This window comes from Lissotriton vulgaris, chromosome 10 (assembly GCF_964263255.1).
Source record: "Lissotriton vulgaris chromosome 10, aLisVul1.2, whole genome shotgun sequence".
NCBI classification, from domain to species: Eukaryota; Metazoa; Chordata; class Amphibia; order Caudata; family Salamandridae; genus Lissotriton; species Lissotriton vulgaris.
The window spans coordinates 1087026098-1087041481 of NC_141698.1; the positions used below are offsets into that span (position 1 = coordinate 1087026098).

Here is a 15384-nt window from a genome sequence, read left to right on the forward strand (position 1 = left end):
TCTCCAGCTTCTCCTCCTGATTGTTGCCTTTTCTCTGAGCCAGCCTTCCAATCCACCATACACAATACCTGGCAGCGTATTTACTGCTCACTGGGCCATTCATGTAACAAGTAGAACTTCAACAGTATGGAGCCATGTTACAATTATGACCCTAGAGCTACCCTGCACAGTCTTTTATGACAACAAGCATTGGCAGAGAGAGAGAGCATGGATCAATAGGTTCGGAATGTAGCCTATTTATTGCTAGTCACATCAACCTATTGTCTGGATCTTCCCCGCCTTCAACCCCTTGCTCAGCCGGTTTTAAATCCCCCAAAAATAGTCTGCATTAACTATGCATCACACAATGGAGATCACCAACAGCACAAAGATAATTGAAACCTGATAGCTGTGGTACTGCAGGCAGTGTAGAACCTGCCCCTGACACAGGGCGATCACCCCTGGATTGTCTCCAGGCATTCCAGTACCATTGCATCTGAAGTAGTTGCAGATTGAGCTTCCAGATAGTTGTGGCACTGCAGGCAGCAGGGCTCACCTGCAAGCAGTGAGGAATAACAAGTGATGGTGTAAATCAGAACATGCCCTATAGACTGAGGCATTGTGCAGAACTAAACACCCATTAATAATTGAGCACTAGGTGATGAGGAACATCTTGGCGTTCATTACAAACAACACAAAATGACAAGATTTCAGATAAAAGTTCAAGTGAGATAGATTTAAGTTCACTTTCATCAACTATGCAGAAGACCCCTATCTATTGCCACTGTCCATCAATACTAATCTTTAGAGGCCAACGGGTCTTGACAAAGGAAATCCAAAACCTAAGTAACGAGGTCCTGGCTGCAGCAGCATTGTGTCATGATTGCCTTGCAAGAAGGGTCGTTATTCTATCTTCGATACATTGATGATATTTTCATCTTGTGGAATAGCTCCGTAGGCAATTAACAAGATATCGTTGCTAACATTAACACTAAAAACCCAAACATACAATTTACACACCATATTAAGAAGTCTCAAATTGCATTTTTAGATGTGATGGTGACTATTGAGGCCTCAGTAATTTCCACAATTGTGTCCATAAAAACCACTGATAGAAACAACGGTCTTCACTTCTGTAATTGTAATCTGGAATCCCTAAAAAATCATCTACTTTATAAGCAATTCATGAGGCAAAGAATTTCCATGAACTGTAAACAATAATACGGACGAGCGATTAAGTGGCCTTACAAGACGAGAACTTTTAAAAACCATTCTAAAAAAGAAGTTCAACCCAGGCTAACCTTTGTATCTAGATTCTCCACTGTAAGTGCCCCATTACGAAAATAAGCGTTGGGAGATATTACAAACTGAAAAACACTTTGGTAATTTATTTTCAGAGAAACCTCTATTTGCTTTTCAGCACTCTAATAATTTCAAAGAAATCTTGTGCAGTGTCAAAGAAAAACAACACAAACCTGACCGAAGCAATACCAGGTGTTATAAATGTGTTTTTTGTAATAATAACTGGCACTATGGTGTCACATGCCACAAAAGGTTACAAAATGACCAAGAAATACTCAAGAACTGGTGACAGAACTGCATAGGTGCTCTGACAATGTCCATGTGGATTACTTTATGTTGGGGGAAAAATACAGAAAAATATAAACACGGATATCAGAGCACAAAAGCAATATAAGAAATCTCAAAATGAAAAGTGGCATGCATTGGTATGAGAGTACACATAACATCAGCCAATTAAGATTTCAGGTTTTAGAAAGTGATCATATCCCCAGTGGTTGTCAATAATAGGAGAATGTTACAAAGAGAAATCACATGGATCAGACATTTGGATACTTTTTAACTGATGGAGTTAAATGATAGACTTGAAATGTTGTGCTTTCTTTGAATATAAGATGAAATAAATATTTTTGGGAAATTAAAAACAGTTTAATGTTTATCTGTATTTTTCAATTGTTGTGTTTTTCAGTGGGTATTGTTCTTGCTGTTGTGATCTATCACTTCATGTTCATTGGGCACTGGTTCTCATAAATCAATACAGCTTGCGCTGCTATCAGTATTATTGAGTTTTTAGATGGAAAACATGGATTTGGGCACATGCTAGCCACTGTGAATGCGGCTCTGTCACAAGCATGGTCTTTATATGGCATCCGGTTATGTGCTAATTTCACTAAATTGTACTTTGTTTTTGATTATTAGCCTTAATTACCAAGGACAAATCACATTATTGGATGGAGCTCACGTTTTTTTTGATCAGCTTCCTTTCACTCTATCAATTATGCAGCATTGAACTTTTAAAAGTACTTCGCATTAAAGCAAGGGCTGTCTACATTGTCGCAGTATCCAACAAAACTGAATATTAAAGTTAATTAACATATGGATTAGTACAATGATCTTCATATGATTGTTTTTCTTTATTGACCCACTTGGTAATGCCACTCACGGTAGCACTGTTCATGTGACTAAGGGCACTGTTCAAATCATGCAGAGTATTTGGGTTGTATGGTGGTGGTCGGTCTGTTTCAAGCAGGTCCAAATAGAACTGTTTAGATTTAAATTGAATTGATGGTAAGGATGTAATCAGGGATCATTATTTGGGGTCTTTTCAGGCTTTTTCAGGCATAGCCATTAGGTCTCGCTTTTGGGACCTTATAAGTATTTAGTTATGCAGCACAATATCCTTGGTGTAACAACATCAACTGTTGCATGGCTAAACACTTATAAGGTCCCAAAGCGAGACCGTTTGGCTATGCCAATGCTTGTTATATAAGTCAGCATGAGACCTGGCTTCGGGAATGTAATTTACTTTTTTAAAAATGTAATTGCCCTCTTTGACAAAAAGCAGTAAAGATTGAAAATATGTACATTGGAAGTTTCCGGACAGCAGGCTCAGTGCTCGAAGGGTCCTGCCGCCCCTCTGGGTGCTGCTCAAGCCCTCCGTGCCATGAATGCGCTTCAATGCGGTAATGCGTTCCACAACACTGAAGTGAGTTAGTCTAACTCCCGATGCGTGGTACTTGGCAGGGCAGTATTATTATCCTAGTGCCCTGCCTTTGATGTTCTGCAACTGTGCCTCTCATAAGGTTGCAAAAAACAGTGTGTGTTTGCATTTTTGCTTGCTTGCCTGCATGCATACACGTGAGCATATGTGCATGTAATGTGTCATACCATCTATGTTCCTTGTCGGCCAACATGAAAAAAACTATTGGCTTTTCGAGTTTTGTATTATTCCGGGGAGTTTACACATATCATTTACTTCCAGCTGTTGTACAAGTTTTATGTCATGCACACACTGATCATTAAGGGAGCTGGATAATATAGCGGTTCCTTTAACACCTTGCGCACTGTGCAGATTTACCCTCGGTGCTGGGCCCTAATGTAACTGGGTGTGGTCATGACGAGCACACGAGCACCGTGCCTCATGACGAGCTCATCATGAGCATCGAAGGGGTTAAATATCTGACCTTGTTGCAGAGACATAACAAAGGCCTCTGCAGCTCCCACAGCGCAGGGGGGCTCAAACACTTCAAGGAGCCCAAAACCTCCAGGGGGGCCTTTTAAGCCCAAATCCAATGAATATCTGTGAGATATGGGAGACTCAGGGGCCCCTCATCACATTCTACAGGGGGGCTCATCCGTTTATGTTACAGCACTGCGTTGTTGCACAGTATCGAGTTTGTAAGATATTTTCTTTCAACCATTGCAAACTATAGGTAATAATATGGATTTTCCTTACATCTTCATGTTATGCTGTAAAATTCTCAGTGGCGGTCTTTGCTGTTCTGCTGACATGTCTAAACTAAAGTAGTGCCAGTTCAAATGAATTAATTCCAGTTAGTCTTGCCTATAGAACTCTTTATAACAATGAGCATATTAAGAAAAACTGCAACATGCGAGGGCTTAGGGAGGTATTTTTAAAAAAAATGGCGGGTGCAGCCTCCGTCTTCTGCTTCCCTCACAGAGAACCGCTTGACTGATCTAGAGGTCCCAAGATGGCTGCCGCGATTCTCCGAAACCTTCAGGCAACCGTTGCACTGACAGCAGAGAAATCTGCTTCATGTTTGTTTTTCTCCTGCGTGACCAGGTGGTAATTTCTCAGTAATTAATTCCAACAGCGTGAGTTTGTTGTTGAAAAACTAAAAAATATCAATGTCCTGTTGTGCAGGGAATTCTCTCCCTGCATGTTGGGGAAATTATTAGATTTTCTTGCCTGAGACATTGGTCCTGGGCATGGAAACTAGCAACGGTCAACCCAGGGTGGAGCAACCATCACTTTAACCTGGCGGCCATGGGCAGACAGGTTTTCCGACCACAGAACGCCACTGACGGCTCCATCTCAGGATCCGCCTCCAGAACCCTACGATTCCCCAACTCTAGGTGTAGGGGGGGAGTTTAGCAGACTGAGCATAAGCCAGACCCAAAATGATTTCCTAAATATTTAAACTCCACTGATTCATTGATCCTAATTATTTTACAATTATAGATGCATGCCATTACAAATTACATATTTGAGTTGAGTATGTCTACCAAGGGATTGCATATAATGTATTTAACCTAAACTGTATGTTTTAATATGTCAATTACTCCTGTGATTTTCGTGAGATGTTCTATACCTGATCTCTTTCGTTCTTTATTCCTTTTTCTAATTCGGACTAATACACTATTTTTCTTTGCTGGGAGCATTCTTTCTTGGCTGGGCACCAAATCCCTAATTAAATTGTCCTTTTATCTGAATGAGATTTACAACTTGCCCTGGCATATTTTTTGCGTGGTTAAATATCTATTCCTTCTTCATAACTTAAAATATGACTGTGTTTTTTTCCATGCACATCCCAAACAAGAACCCTTCAACCGTAGTCTATAATATTAGACATATTTATTTTGCATTTTGGGACATCCTTCATTGTTGTCTATGTTCAGTGCTTTTTCCATGGCTCGCTGCTTTGAGATCCTTTTATTCATAGGACAAGTTCCCCATTTCCTCTCTTTTAGCATCGTCTGATGTGTTCTATCCACAGTAATCAAATTTGCCTACTCAGCGACTCAGCTTCCATATAACGTTGGTGCAGACTCTTTCTGGTTTTCTTGTTTTCTGTCGCTCAATAGCGCATTTGCACCTTCATGTGACACAGTGACTCTCTCTTATACTTGGCCAGATACCCTATATGAAATAAAGTACATTAGTCATTGTACAGATAATATATTCATTTGCTTGAATGGTTGAAACTGAAGTTTAAAGCATTCTCTTTCAAATATTACATGTAGACTTATTGCAGTTAAGGCTAAAGCCAGTATTATGGGGCGGGGGCCAAGCTTCTAGTTGGTCGTAGAGCTGAATGGCATCATCTGTTCTAAAATTGATTTTTGCTCTTGTAAGTGATTGATGGTTTAGTTCCTTATTTATTTATTGAGGATTTTTTTAAAGCACTGTTTGTAGCCTTTTGGTTACAGCAGAACTCATCACAGAAAACTGCTTGTTAAATGGAGGGGAGATAGATTCAGGTGGACGGGGTAAGAGAACTAAGGGCCGGATTCAGATCTCGGAGGACAGGATATGACATCACAACAGTGTTACTACTATGTGTGTGAAACCAATTTATGGTGTATGACAAAAAAACTGTTAACCCCTTCCCTGCGCGGGTAATTCCCCCATGGTGCGGGGTGGCGGGGGAGGGGTGAGCGCGGCGCCACGTTGCTCGTGACGAGACCAACTCGCCATGAGTCACGGTGGAGCTGTGCTCATGACGAGCTGGTCTCGTCATAATCCCGCCCACTGATTAATTCACCCGCACAGGTGAAGAATTACCTGCGCATGGGCGGAGCAGCACCGTTATGACGAGACCAGCTCGTCATGAGCACAGCTCCACCGTGACTCATGATGAGCTGGTCTCGTCACGAGATCCGAAGGGGTTAAATACAAAACCAGTGGTGGGAGTGAAAACTGTGCCATTTGACATCATGCCTAAGGACTTGATGCCACCTTCAGTGTTTTCAGCAGGTTAAGTTGTGGTAGGTTGCCTAACTTTTTCAGACAATTCAGAAAAGTGGATCACTGACCGAGTGGCGTTTCCACTCCATCCACTGGTTTGTATTTAACAGTTCCTTTTGTCACACACCACAAATTAATTGCACGCACATGATAGTAACACACTCAAAGTCCTTAAGAAGGCCATCACACCACTTTCGAGGTTATTAGGCTGAAACATGTCGGCCTTAAACAAATTTTAAGCCATATGACAGGTTTAATCCCATCCTATTATGGCTTGTATTTAATCCTAGTCTGGGGCCTCCTGAATAGACTTTATTGCATAACTCTGAACTAATTTTATTTCACATTTATGAATTTTTGATTTGCGTTCCTCACCACACCTACTTCACTTACGGTAATTAGTATACCTGTGTCAGACAAACTAAAACATCCCTAAACTCCTCCCTCGTAGAGAGGGGGTTGTAGCCTGCAGTATGACTAGGTTCATAGTGCAAGGAGCTTACCCTATGATGAAGCATGCCAGCTCCCAGTGGGTGAGGGAAACCATCCAATAAAGGGGATGCCCCATTAGCATTCACTTGCTCTTTAAACCCAGGTTTTCCTTTGTGTTGTGGTCATTAAACATTGATAAGCAATAAACAGACAATGAACTCTACTAATCATTCATTGGAGTAATTGATATATATACACACACACACACGCGCACACACGCACGCACACACACACCAATTTGTATTATTACGGGTTCTCTGAATAAATGTGAATGTTTTTTTTTTTACTATGACTCTTTATCCCTTTACCTATTACTCCTTACATCCCTGCCTGTGCTTATTTATATTTATATGTTATTTCCCTTACCCCTCTATCCGATTTTGCTAATTTATTTTACTTAGCTCTCATTTTGGAAAGTTTTTGCCTCGTTTTTCATTTCCAATTTTCTATCGTCGGATTATTTACTCTGAAATTATTGGGCCGACAAAACACGTCACCCGAATGCGGCCTTTCGGTGTGACTCTTCTCTCCACCATTAGCTACATGTAGATAGATAATGCACACATCATTAGTCTCAGTGTATTATCTATTGAGCTTTGTTTCATTAGTTTGGGTTTGTAGTCTTTGCAACGTGTTTAGGTTTTTTTTACCAGATGGTCCGAAGAAAGAGTCCTAGAAACGGTTGGCTTCCTTCCACCTATGACCAGGGCCACTAAAATTGTGTGGCAGGGAAGCATCAAATTGTGCAGTAGAATAGACTACATTATGCGGCAATAAAAAGTCAAATTGTGCAGCTTAATGTGGCACATTTTTTATTACATTATTTCATTATTTTGTCATTTTTGCACATGGTAATACTGTCTAGGCAAATTTGACACCTCATAATCACCAGTTTAACAAAAAACATACAGAAATAAGCAACTGAACGATTATCACTTAACCTTTGTGAAGGGCTTTCCACTGAGCGTGAAAATGTCACCATGTTTTTAGTAACTGTTGATCAGTTTGAGGTGGAAACACATTTCTTTTGTTAGAATATGCAGATTATGCAGTAGAGTAGGGTATGGATTATGTGGCAAATGCTGCAAATCCATAATTATGCAGAAAAAGCTGCAGCTGCAGAATCCTATAATTCCAGTGGCCCTGCCTATGGTTGTTCAAAATGTTAATATACAAAGGGTGTGCAAAATGTTAGTATTCATTAGCAAAATGTTATGGCCGCTGAGTGGGAGGGAAAACAAAGAGTCAATTCACAAACTGAGAACCACTGTTTATAATGGCTGCCATTTAAATGTGCAGTTTTTTTAGCGACAGCATTATTTTTGAGAATTTCTTTATTCATCAATTACATGTTTAGACCCAACATTTCACAAATCATTGCCACATTTTTCAGACAATTTCGTGGTGTGTGTTTGCGCTACGTCCTGCAGTTTAATCTGTCCCTAGTCCTTCAACAAGGCTGACACACAGCCCGCTGTAGCATGAAGAGTGTTAAGTGCTCACTGCTGTTGTCTTACTTAGGTCCTGGGGACCTGCACCCACATTGCACCAGGATGGCTCCGTTGCCAGCATCAGTAAGGTTTCTGAGTTCTAGACTGGTGTTCTGGTGGTTTAGGTAGAATAGTCAGGCCTGAAGTGGTGTTTTAAAGTATCAGAGTTCCTCAATCTGGGAAGAAAGGTAGTTCTATTGGTGCTGTGTCTTTTGAAAACATTATTTTTCCTCCGGTCATTGACCTCACTTCTCGTTTTCTTACATCAGACCTAGTGTTTGTGCACCTCCCACTTTGCAGTTAGCCCAAGTAAAGCCCAGGTGAACCGAGCCTCTGAGTTTCAAGGCCTAGAGATCATTGTCTTGAATGAAGCTGTGCATCTCCAGGCAGCACCTAGGGGCATCCTGCATGTTTAATCGAAGCTGCAGGCATCAGTGTGGGTTTCCCTGGTGACTTCTTGCTTCGGTTTGCATTAGTGTCTCTCTGTTGAGTGAATACTTTTTGGGAGGTTTGCTGATGCTCGTTTTTTTGGTTGTGCATGTCTCTGGCTGCTCTAGAACATGTGTATTCGTTTGTGGGACGCTGTGCGAGTCAGTTTTGTGAGTTATTGTCATGAGTTGTAGATAAGTGGTGCTAAAGGCAAATAAGATGCTGCCAACGGAGGGGTCAAACTGCACAAGTATATCATAAACCCAAAATCTGCACCTAATTGCACGATTTGAATGTTCACTTTCACCTTTTCACCACTAGATTTGCACTTTGTTTTGGTGTGATACACATGCCCAAAAGCACCAGAAGGCCTCCCTATCATCTCCGACTTTTTATCGTTTTTTATGTCAATTTACCTTTTTTTTTATAAGCTTAGTGGCGTCTGACCCCTCTAAGTTTACTCTTTTTAAACGTATTAAAACTTTGAAAAGTCAAATTTTCGTGATGTCGTATAAAATGTTTATAATTGTAATTAATTGAAATCAACATATTTACTTCGTTCTTTCGTTACTGATAGTAGGTGTGATGTCCAGTCGTCCATTCGTACAGCATCACAGCACATACGGATGTCTTAGCACGACTTAATTTGGTACAGTCCGTTCAGTACTTACATTGGTAGAAGTTTCTTTATAAGGCGGGCACAAATTAAGTTCCTTTGATCCTTTCCATTGCATAAAGTCCCCCTTTGGTAGAACACATCAGAATCAAACATATTATAGGTTAAAACCATCCGCTCAGTTGCCCACTTGTGATATCAAACATCACCGTCCAAGTTGGGTCCAGGGAATCCCTGTTAACATTCTTATCTGGGAGGAAACAGATAAAATCATCATTGAGTTAGCCCACCTCTTCCACCCCTCCAAGGACATGACCCTGTGGCATGGCGCACTCCCATTGGCTGGGATGGATTTCACTCTCGCCTCTTGGAGGGCTGTGTATGGCATTCACTCAGATGTTCCAGAGCTGTAGTCAATATGTGTTTCTTTCTCAATCATTAACATCCATGTATTTTCCAGCAGGATTATGTTTTTTTTTCTGGAGAAAGTCTTACATGCATGTCTCACTCTCTTTTATTCTAGAACGGAGCTGACCTAATTTCGTGTTTACGTCATATGAAACCTATTGAAAATATGAGACAGGTAGAACCCTGGCATTGTTTTGTCTCGCACTGAAAATGTTTTTTTTCAACTTTAAAATCTGCTCGCTGCTTTAATGTTATTAACAATCTCAAAATGTTCCTCTGATCTGAGCAAAGTAGGAGACTGTGCAAATGAAAGATTGTTTTTAAGGTTAAAAAGGAGAGTAGAGCCCACCCATTGCTCAGTGGTTAACTTGAATATGTGGTTCTATCGTTTAAAACTTATAAATGCTCTAATGTATGTTTTCAAAGTCAATTGACATCACCTGTATTTTCTCTTATGCTCTTTGACCGGCTATAGTTTGTTGGTAATTTTAGCATACAATAATCTATTTTGGAGAACAACAAAAATGTTGAGCCACGTGCAGGGCTCGGACAGTAAAGACCTGATTACCATCTTGGCGTACGGGTTACTCTTTCGCAACGGTGATGCATATCCCCTCTGACGAAATATAAATCCCATTATATCCTATGAGATTGTCAACAACTAAGCCTGGATGTCTGGAGTGTGTATCACTGATACAACGGGTGCTCTCTTTGCCAACTGGCAGAAGGTCTGGTGGTACACACAATCCAATCCCCTTGTGCAGCTCTGACCAGATATGAGCACTGGAACTGTCTATGATGTTATGTAAATGTAAATGTGTTGTACTTGTAAAGCGCACGGCTGCCCCAGCAATGGGGCGTCCCGGCGCTGCACTCATACCGCTTCGGAACCCTTCCTGGATTTTCCCTGTGAAATGTCCACTCCTGGGCACCCTGAAGGTGAAGCCAGGCATCCCAGAGCTGCTGTGGACCTTCATTCCTGACGCTTGAGTGACGGCGTCCGCTCCATGAGTTGCCGGACATCCAATGGTAAGCCCTGACCTCCAACAGCTGGACTCTTCCCTGGGATACTGAATCTCATACCAGAGGGGTGATGGCCTTGCCACACACAACGAAGGTGTCTCCACCTGGTGGGAGAAAGGGCTTCTTTTTTTAGTGACTACTTGTCTGAGACAGGCCGGGCCCAGCTGCTGCTGAAAGAGTTGAGTGATGGTTGAAATACCATCAGGTCCAGTCAGGCCGACAGGCTTTTTCCTGTGGTTTTCAAAAGATTGATTTCTGCTTTTAAGACTGGAGTAAATTATTTACAAGTGAGAAAGAGTGAGAAAGTGAGAAAAGGGGTGAGGGTATATCCGTAGGATGGTGTAAGAGGAAGTGAGGTGGAGGTGGCGGGACAAGTCGGTCCATGAGCCGTCTGTAGGTTCCTGCGGGCGGGTGAGCCGCACTTGATGAATGGCCAAAGAGTGTCCATCGCCACTTAGCCCGGCAGAGCTGAGCGCGGGGAAGAGGGCGTCTGTAACTTCCGGGGAGGGGGAAGGGCACTTACCAGGCACTCAACATAAGATCCTTTCTTGCAAACTACTGCTCTTTTTGGAGTGCTGCTAACGGCATTAAAATAAGGAAAAGGAAGATCCTGGCTTAACAAATATTGTCCCAGGTGATATTTACTGATTCCACAAGAAGAGAAAGCTTTTTAATTCTCAGCAGCTTTCTTTTTCTTTTCTGGCTAAAGATCATTTAAAATCTCTTAACTGCCCAGACTCAGAAGGAATGTAGTTTGTTAATTGGGGCATGTTTTAAATATTGTCTCCTTTTTCGTGCTCTCCTGTCTTCTTGTTTCTGTTCCACCAACAGGGTTAAATGAAGCGGTCCTGCCAGAGATGTCGGAGGGCATCTCACCAGGGTTCAGGAATATTGAAGTCCTTCCTTAATCACTCAACTCCCCTTGTACTATCACTACAATACTATATATTATTTACATCACACCTTCTCCTCAACCCCCCTGGCAAGACATTAGACAATGAACATTACCTAAACATTATCGACAACGAAAAACACCCTATCCTATGGATATAACTGATCCTCCTGTTTGTGCAAACACGTAATTTTGGACGTTGTCACCAGATTATCCTCTGGGTGGCAGCTGCCTCCATTTACAGTCCCTGAGAGACAAAGGGAAGTTATTGAAGACAGCCTGAATGTCACCCAGGGAGAGTATAAGGTATTTGAAACCCGTTGCTCTCGGGTCAGTCAGACTCCAGGGGAACCCCATGGTCTCCAGCGAGAACAAGTGATGTCAGCGGGATAGAGGTGTACAAAGAGGAAGATCATAGGGACCTACAAGGGGGAAATGTCAATTACTAAATTGGACACACCCCTCACTGATGCACAAGGTAGGACATCATTGGTAGACAAAGTAGGCATCACTGGTGGCTGAAGTGAGGTATGACTGATGCATGAGGTAAGAGATCATTGGAACATGAAGTAGACATCACTGGTGGCTGAAGTGAGATATGACTGATGCATGAGGTAAGACATCATTGGTACACAAAGTAGACATCACTGGTGGCTGAAGTGAGCGATGACTGATGTACGAGGTAAGACATCATTGGTACATGAAGTCGACATCACTGGTGGCTGAAGGGAGATATGACTGATGTACGAGGTAAGACATCATTGGTACATGAAGTCGACATCACTGGTGGCTGAAGGGAGATATGACTGATGCATGAGGTAAGACATCATTGGAACATGAAATAGACATCACTGGTGGCTGAAGTGAGATATGACTGATGCATGAGGTAAGACATCCTTGGTACATGAAGTAGACATCACTGGTGGCTGAAGGGAGATATGACTGATGCATGAGGTAAGACATCATTGGAACATGAAATTGACATCACTGGTGGCTGAAGTGAGATATGACTGATGCATGAGGTAAGACATCATTGGAACATGAAGTAGACATCACTGGTGGCTGAAGGGAGATATGACTGATGCATGAGGTAAGACATCATTGGTACATGAAGTAGACATCACTGGTGGCTGAAGTGAGATATGACTGATGCATGAGGTAAGACATCATTGGTACATGAAGTAGACATCACTGGTGGCTGAAGTGAGATATGACTGATGCATGAGGTAAGACATCATTGGTACACAAAGTAGACATCACTGGTGGTGAAGTGAGATATGACTAATGCATGAGGTAAGACATCATTGGAACATGAAGTAGACATCACTGGTGGCTGAAGTCAGATATGACTGATCCACGAGGTAAGACATCATTGGTACACAAAGTAGACATCACTGGTGGCTGAAGTGAGATATGACTGATGCATGAGGTAAGACATCATAGGCACATGAAGTAGACATCACTGGTGGCTGAAGTGAGATATGACTGATGCATGAGGTAAGACATCATTGGTACATGAAGTAGACATCACAGGTGGCTGAAGTGAGATATGACTGATGCATGAGGTAAGACATCATTGGTACATGAAGTAGACATCACTGGTGGCTGAAGTGAGATATGACTGATGCACGAGGTAAGACATCATTGGTACATGAAGTAGACATCACTGGTGGCTGAAGTGAGATATGACTGATGCATGAGGTAAGACATCATTGGTACATGAAGTAGACATCACTGGTGGCTGAAGTGAGATATGACTGATGCACGAGGTAAGCCATCATTGGTACATGAAGTAGACCTCACTGGTGGCTGAAGTGAGATATGACTGATGCATGAGGTAGGACATCTTTGGTGCATGAAGTAGACATCACTGGTGGCTGAAGTGAGATATGACTGATGCACGAGGTAAGACATCATTGGTACATGAAGTAGACATCACTGGTGGCTGAAGTGAGATATGACTGATGCATGAGGTAAGACATCATTGGTACATGAAGTAGACATCACTGGTGGCTGAAGTGAGATATCACTGATGCATGAGGTAAGACTTCATTGGTACATGAAGTAGACATCACTGGTGGCTGAAGTAGAGCATCCCTAATGTAAAAATTAAGGGATCATTGCTACAAAAAAGTAGAACATCTCTGGTGCCTGAAGTAAGACAGCACTGATGCACAAGGTAGGGCATCATAGTACATGAACTAGAACATCACTGGCGCATGATGTGAGACATCATTGATTCATAAAGTAAGACACCATTGGTATATGAGTCACTGGTGTCTGACGTAAGACATCACTCGTACACAAAGTAATACATCACTTTTTGCATGGACAATGCTGACAATCCAAACACCTGACCTGCATCTTTGGATCCAGCATTCACAGTGAGGATTTCCTTCTGTTCCTATCTTTTTCTAGCCCCTTCAGATACGGTGTTTACTTGCTCACATAGTTTACCGTCATGGAGGCTTCTCATCCGAGGTCGCGGCACCTGCTTGTCTCCTTCTGAATGCTCTTGAGGCTGACAGTGAACCCTGCTGCGGTGCTCACCTCAGATGTTACTGCCAGCAGGCCCTTGGCCTGTGAAAGGACACTGAGATAGAATGTTCCAGCTGAGGGGGGTCTCTCAGATGTTTCTTAGCTTTCCTAAGACTGGTCACGTGAGAGTCGGCTTCTGCACATGATGCCACATCCATCCCATGTATCTGCACTTGTCATGACCCGGAAGGTGGAAGTAACATGTAATTATATTCTTATATTATACTCCTAGCCAAGGTCTATCTTGAGTCTTCAATGTGCACCACTGTATTGCTTTTGTATATTCCCAATTTGACTCTTGTACTGTTATGTTACCTCACTCCCTCAAGTGTAAAGCGCTCTGATATCCTTCGGGATTAAGTTCGCGCTATATAAAACTTTATAAATAAATAAATAAATAAATGAATAAATAAATAAATGGTTGATCCTCCGGTCCTTGATGCCGAGTCGCTTGCAAATCAGGACTGCATCTTTGACATCTCAAAGCAGTAACCCAGTTATACTGGTTATTTAGCATTTTATAAGCTTCAATGGGATTCTTTCATTATGTAGTGCTCATAAACTCATTGTACTTTTTGTCATCAGTGACGTCATTCCTGTTGAGGCATCAATGCCAATATTAATGCGGTATCAAACCTTTTAATGTCATTGGGGTTAAAGTTTATAAGAACTTAATTGAAGTGATTGCTATTGGTAGATGTCTAAAAGTGGAACAATAAACAGACAAAACTGGGGAGTTATTCACATTTGTATGCAGAAGAGAACTCGCAAGATGCTTCAAAATACTACATGCCACTACGCATTGGGCAGAATATGCATGTAGATAATTAGCCAATACGAGTGGCAGACACTGATTTCCTTCCAAAGCACAAGAACAGACTAGGACATTTCTCAGTGATGTGTTATTACATGGTTAAAGATGTTGCTTGTTGTGTTTGATTAAATGAATTTCCCTTATGGCCTGACCTTTACCTCTGTAGTCCAACAGAAAGGATAACTGTCTCTCCTTGTACATGGGCACATTTATGTACGCCATGTCGTTTCCCCATGGATCACTTCATTCTGTGGTTATATTAGTCCATCACCCGCCCTCTAATTCTCCTGATGTTTGCTTTTCTAATTGTTTATGAGCTGAAACACGTTGATACTCCATCAGGTACAGCTACCAAAAGATGTCTGAAGATGGCTAGAATAATGTCCTTATAGTGTAGAAGACCCTTCACAAATAGATGTAGAAATGGATTGACACCCAACTACTTCCATTGTCATTTGACAAAGAATGATCTTTTCTGACACACTTAGACCATTTGTTGACAAGTTTGGTCACAAAATATAAAGTATGCTGAAAAGACACTTTATTAAATATAATTTGGTTGTCAATTTAACATCTGAATTATGCACGTTCTTTCATTTAATGTTACTACAATGACCACTCTCCTCTAATTGTTTCCAGTTGAAAAAAGCACTTCCGAACACACCCGGGTGAACATCCGAACACACCCGGGTGTAT

General features: G+C 41.7%; 1 protein-coding gene across 1 annotated transcript in view; it reads left to right on the forward strand.

Annotated features, from left to right (window-relative positions):
• The window catches only part of ZNF385D (zinc finger protein 385D), a 575209-nt gene that overhangs the window by 192701 nt on the left and 367124 nt on the right, over positions 1–15384 (forward strand). Inside the window, exon 3 of the mRNA XM_086942162.1 lies at positions 9537–9596. Within this exon, the coding sequence (XP_086798288.1) occupies positions 9537–9596 (60 nt within the window). The remainder of the gene's footprint in view (positions 1–9536; positions 9597–15384) is intronic.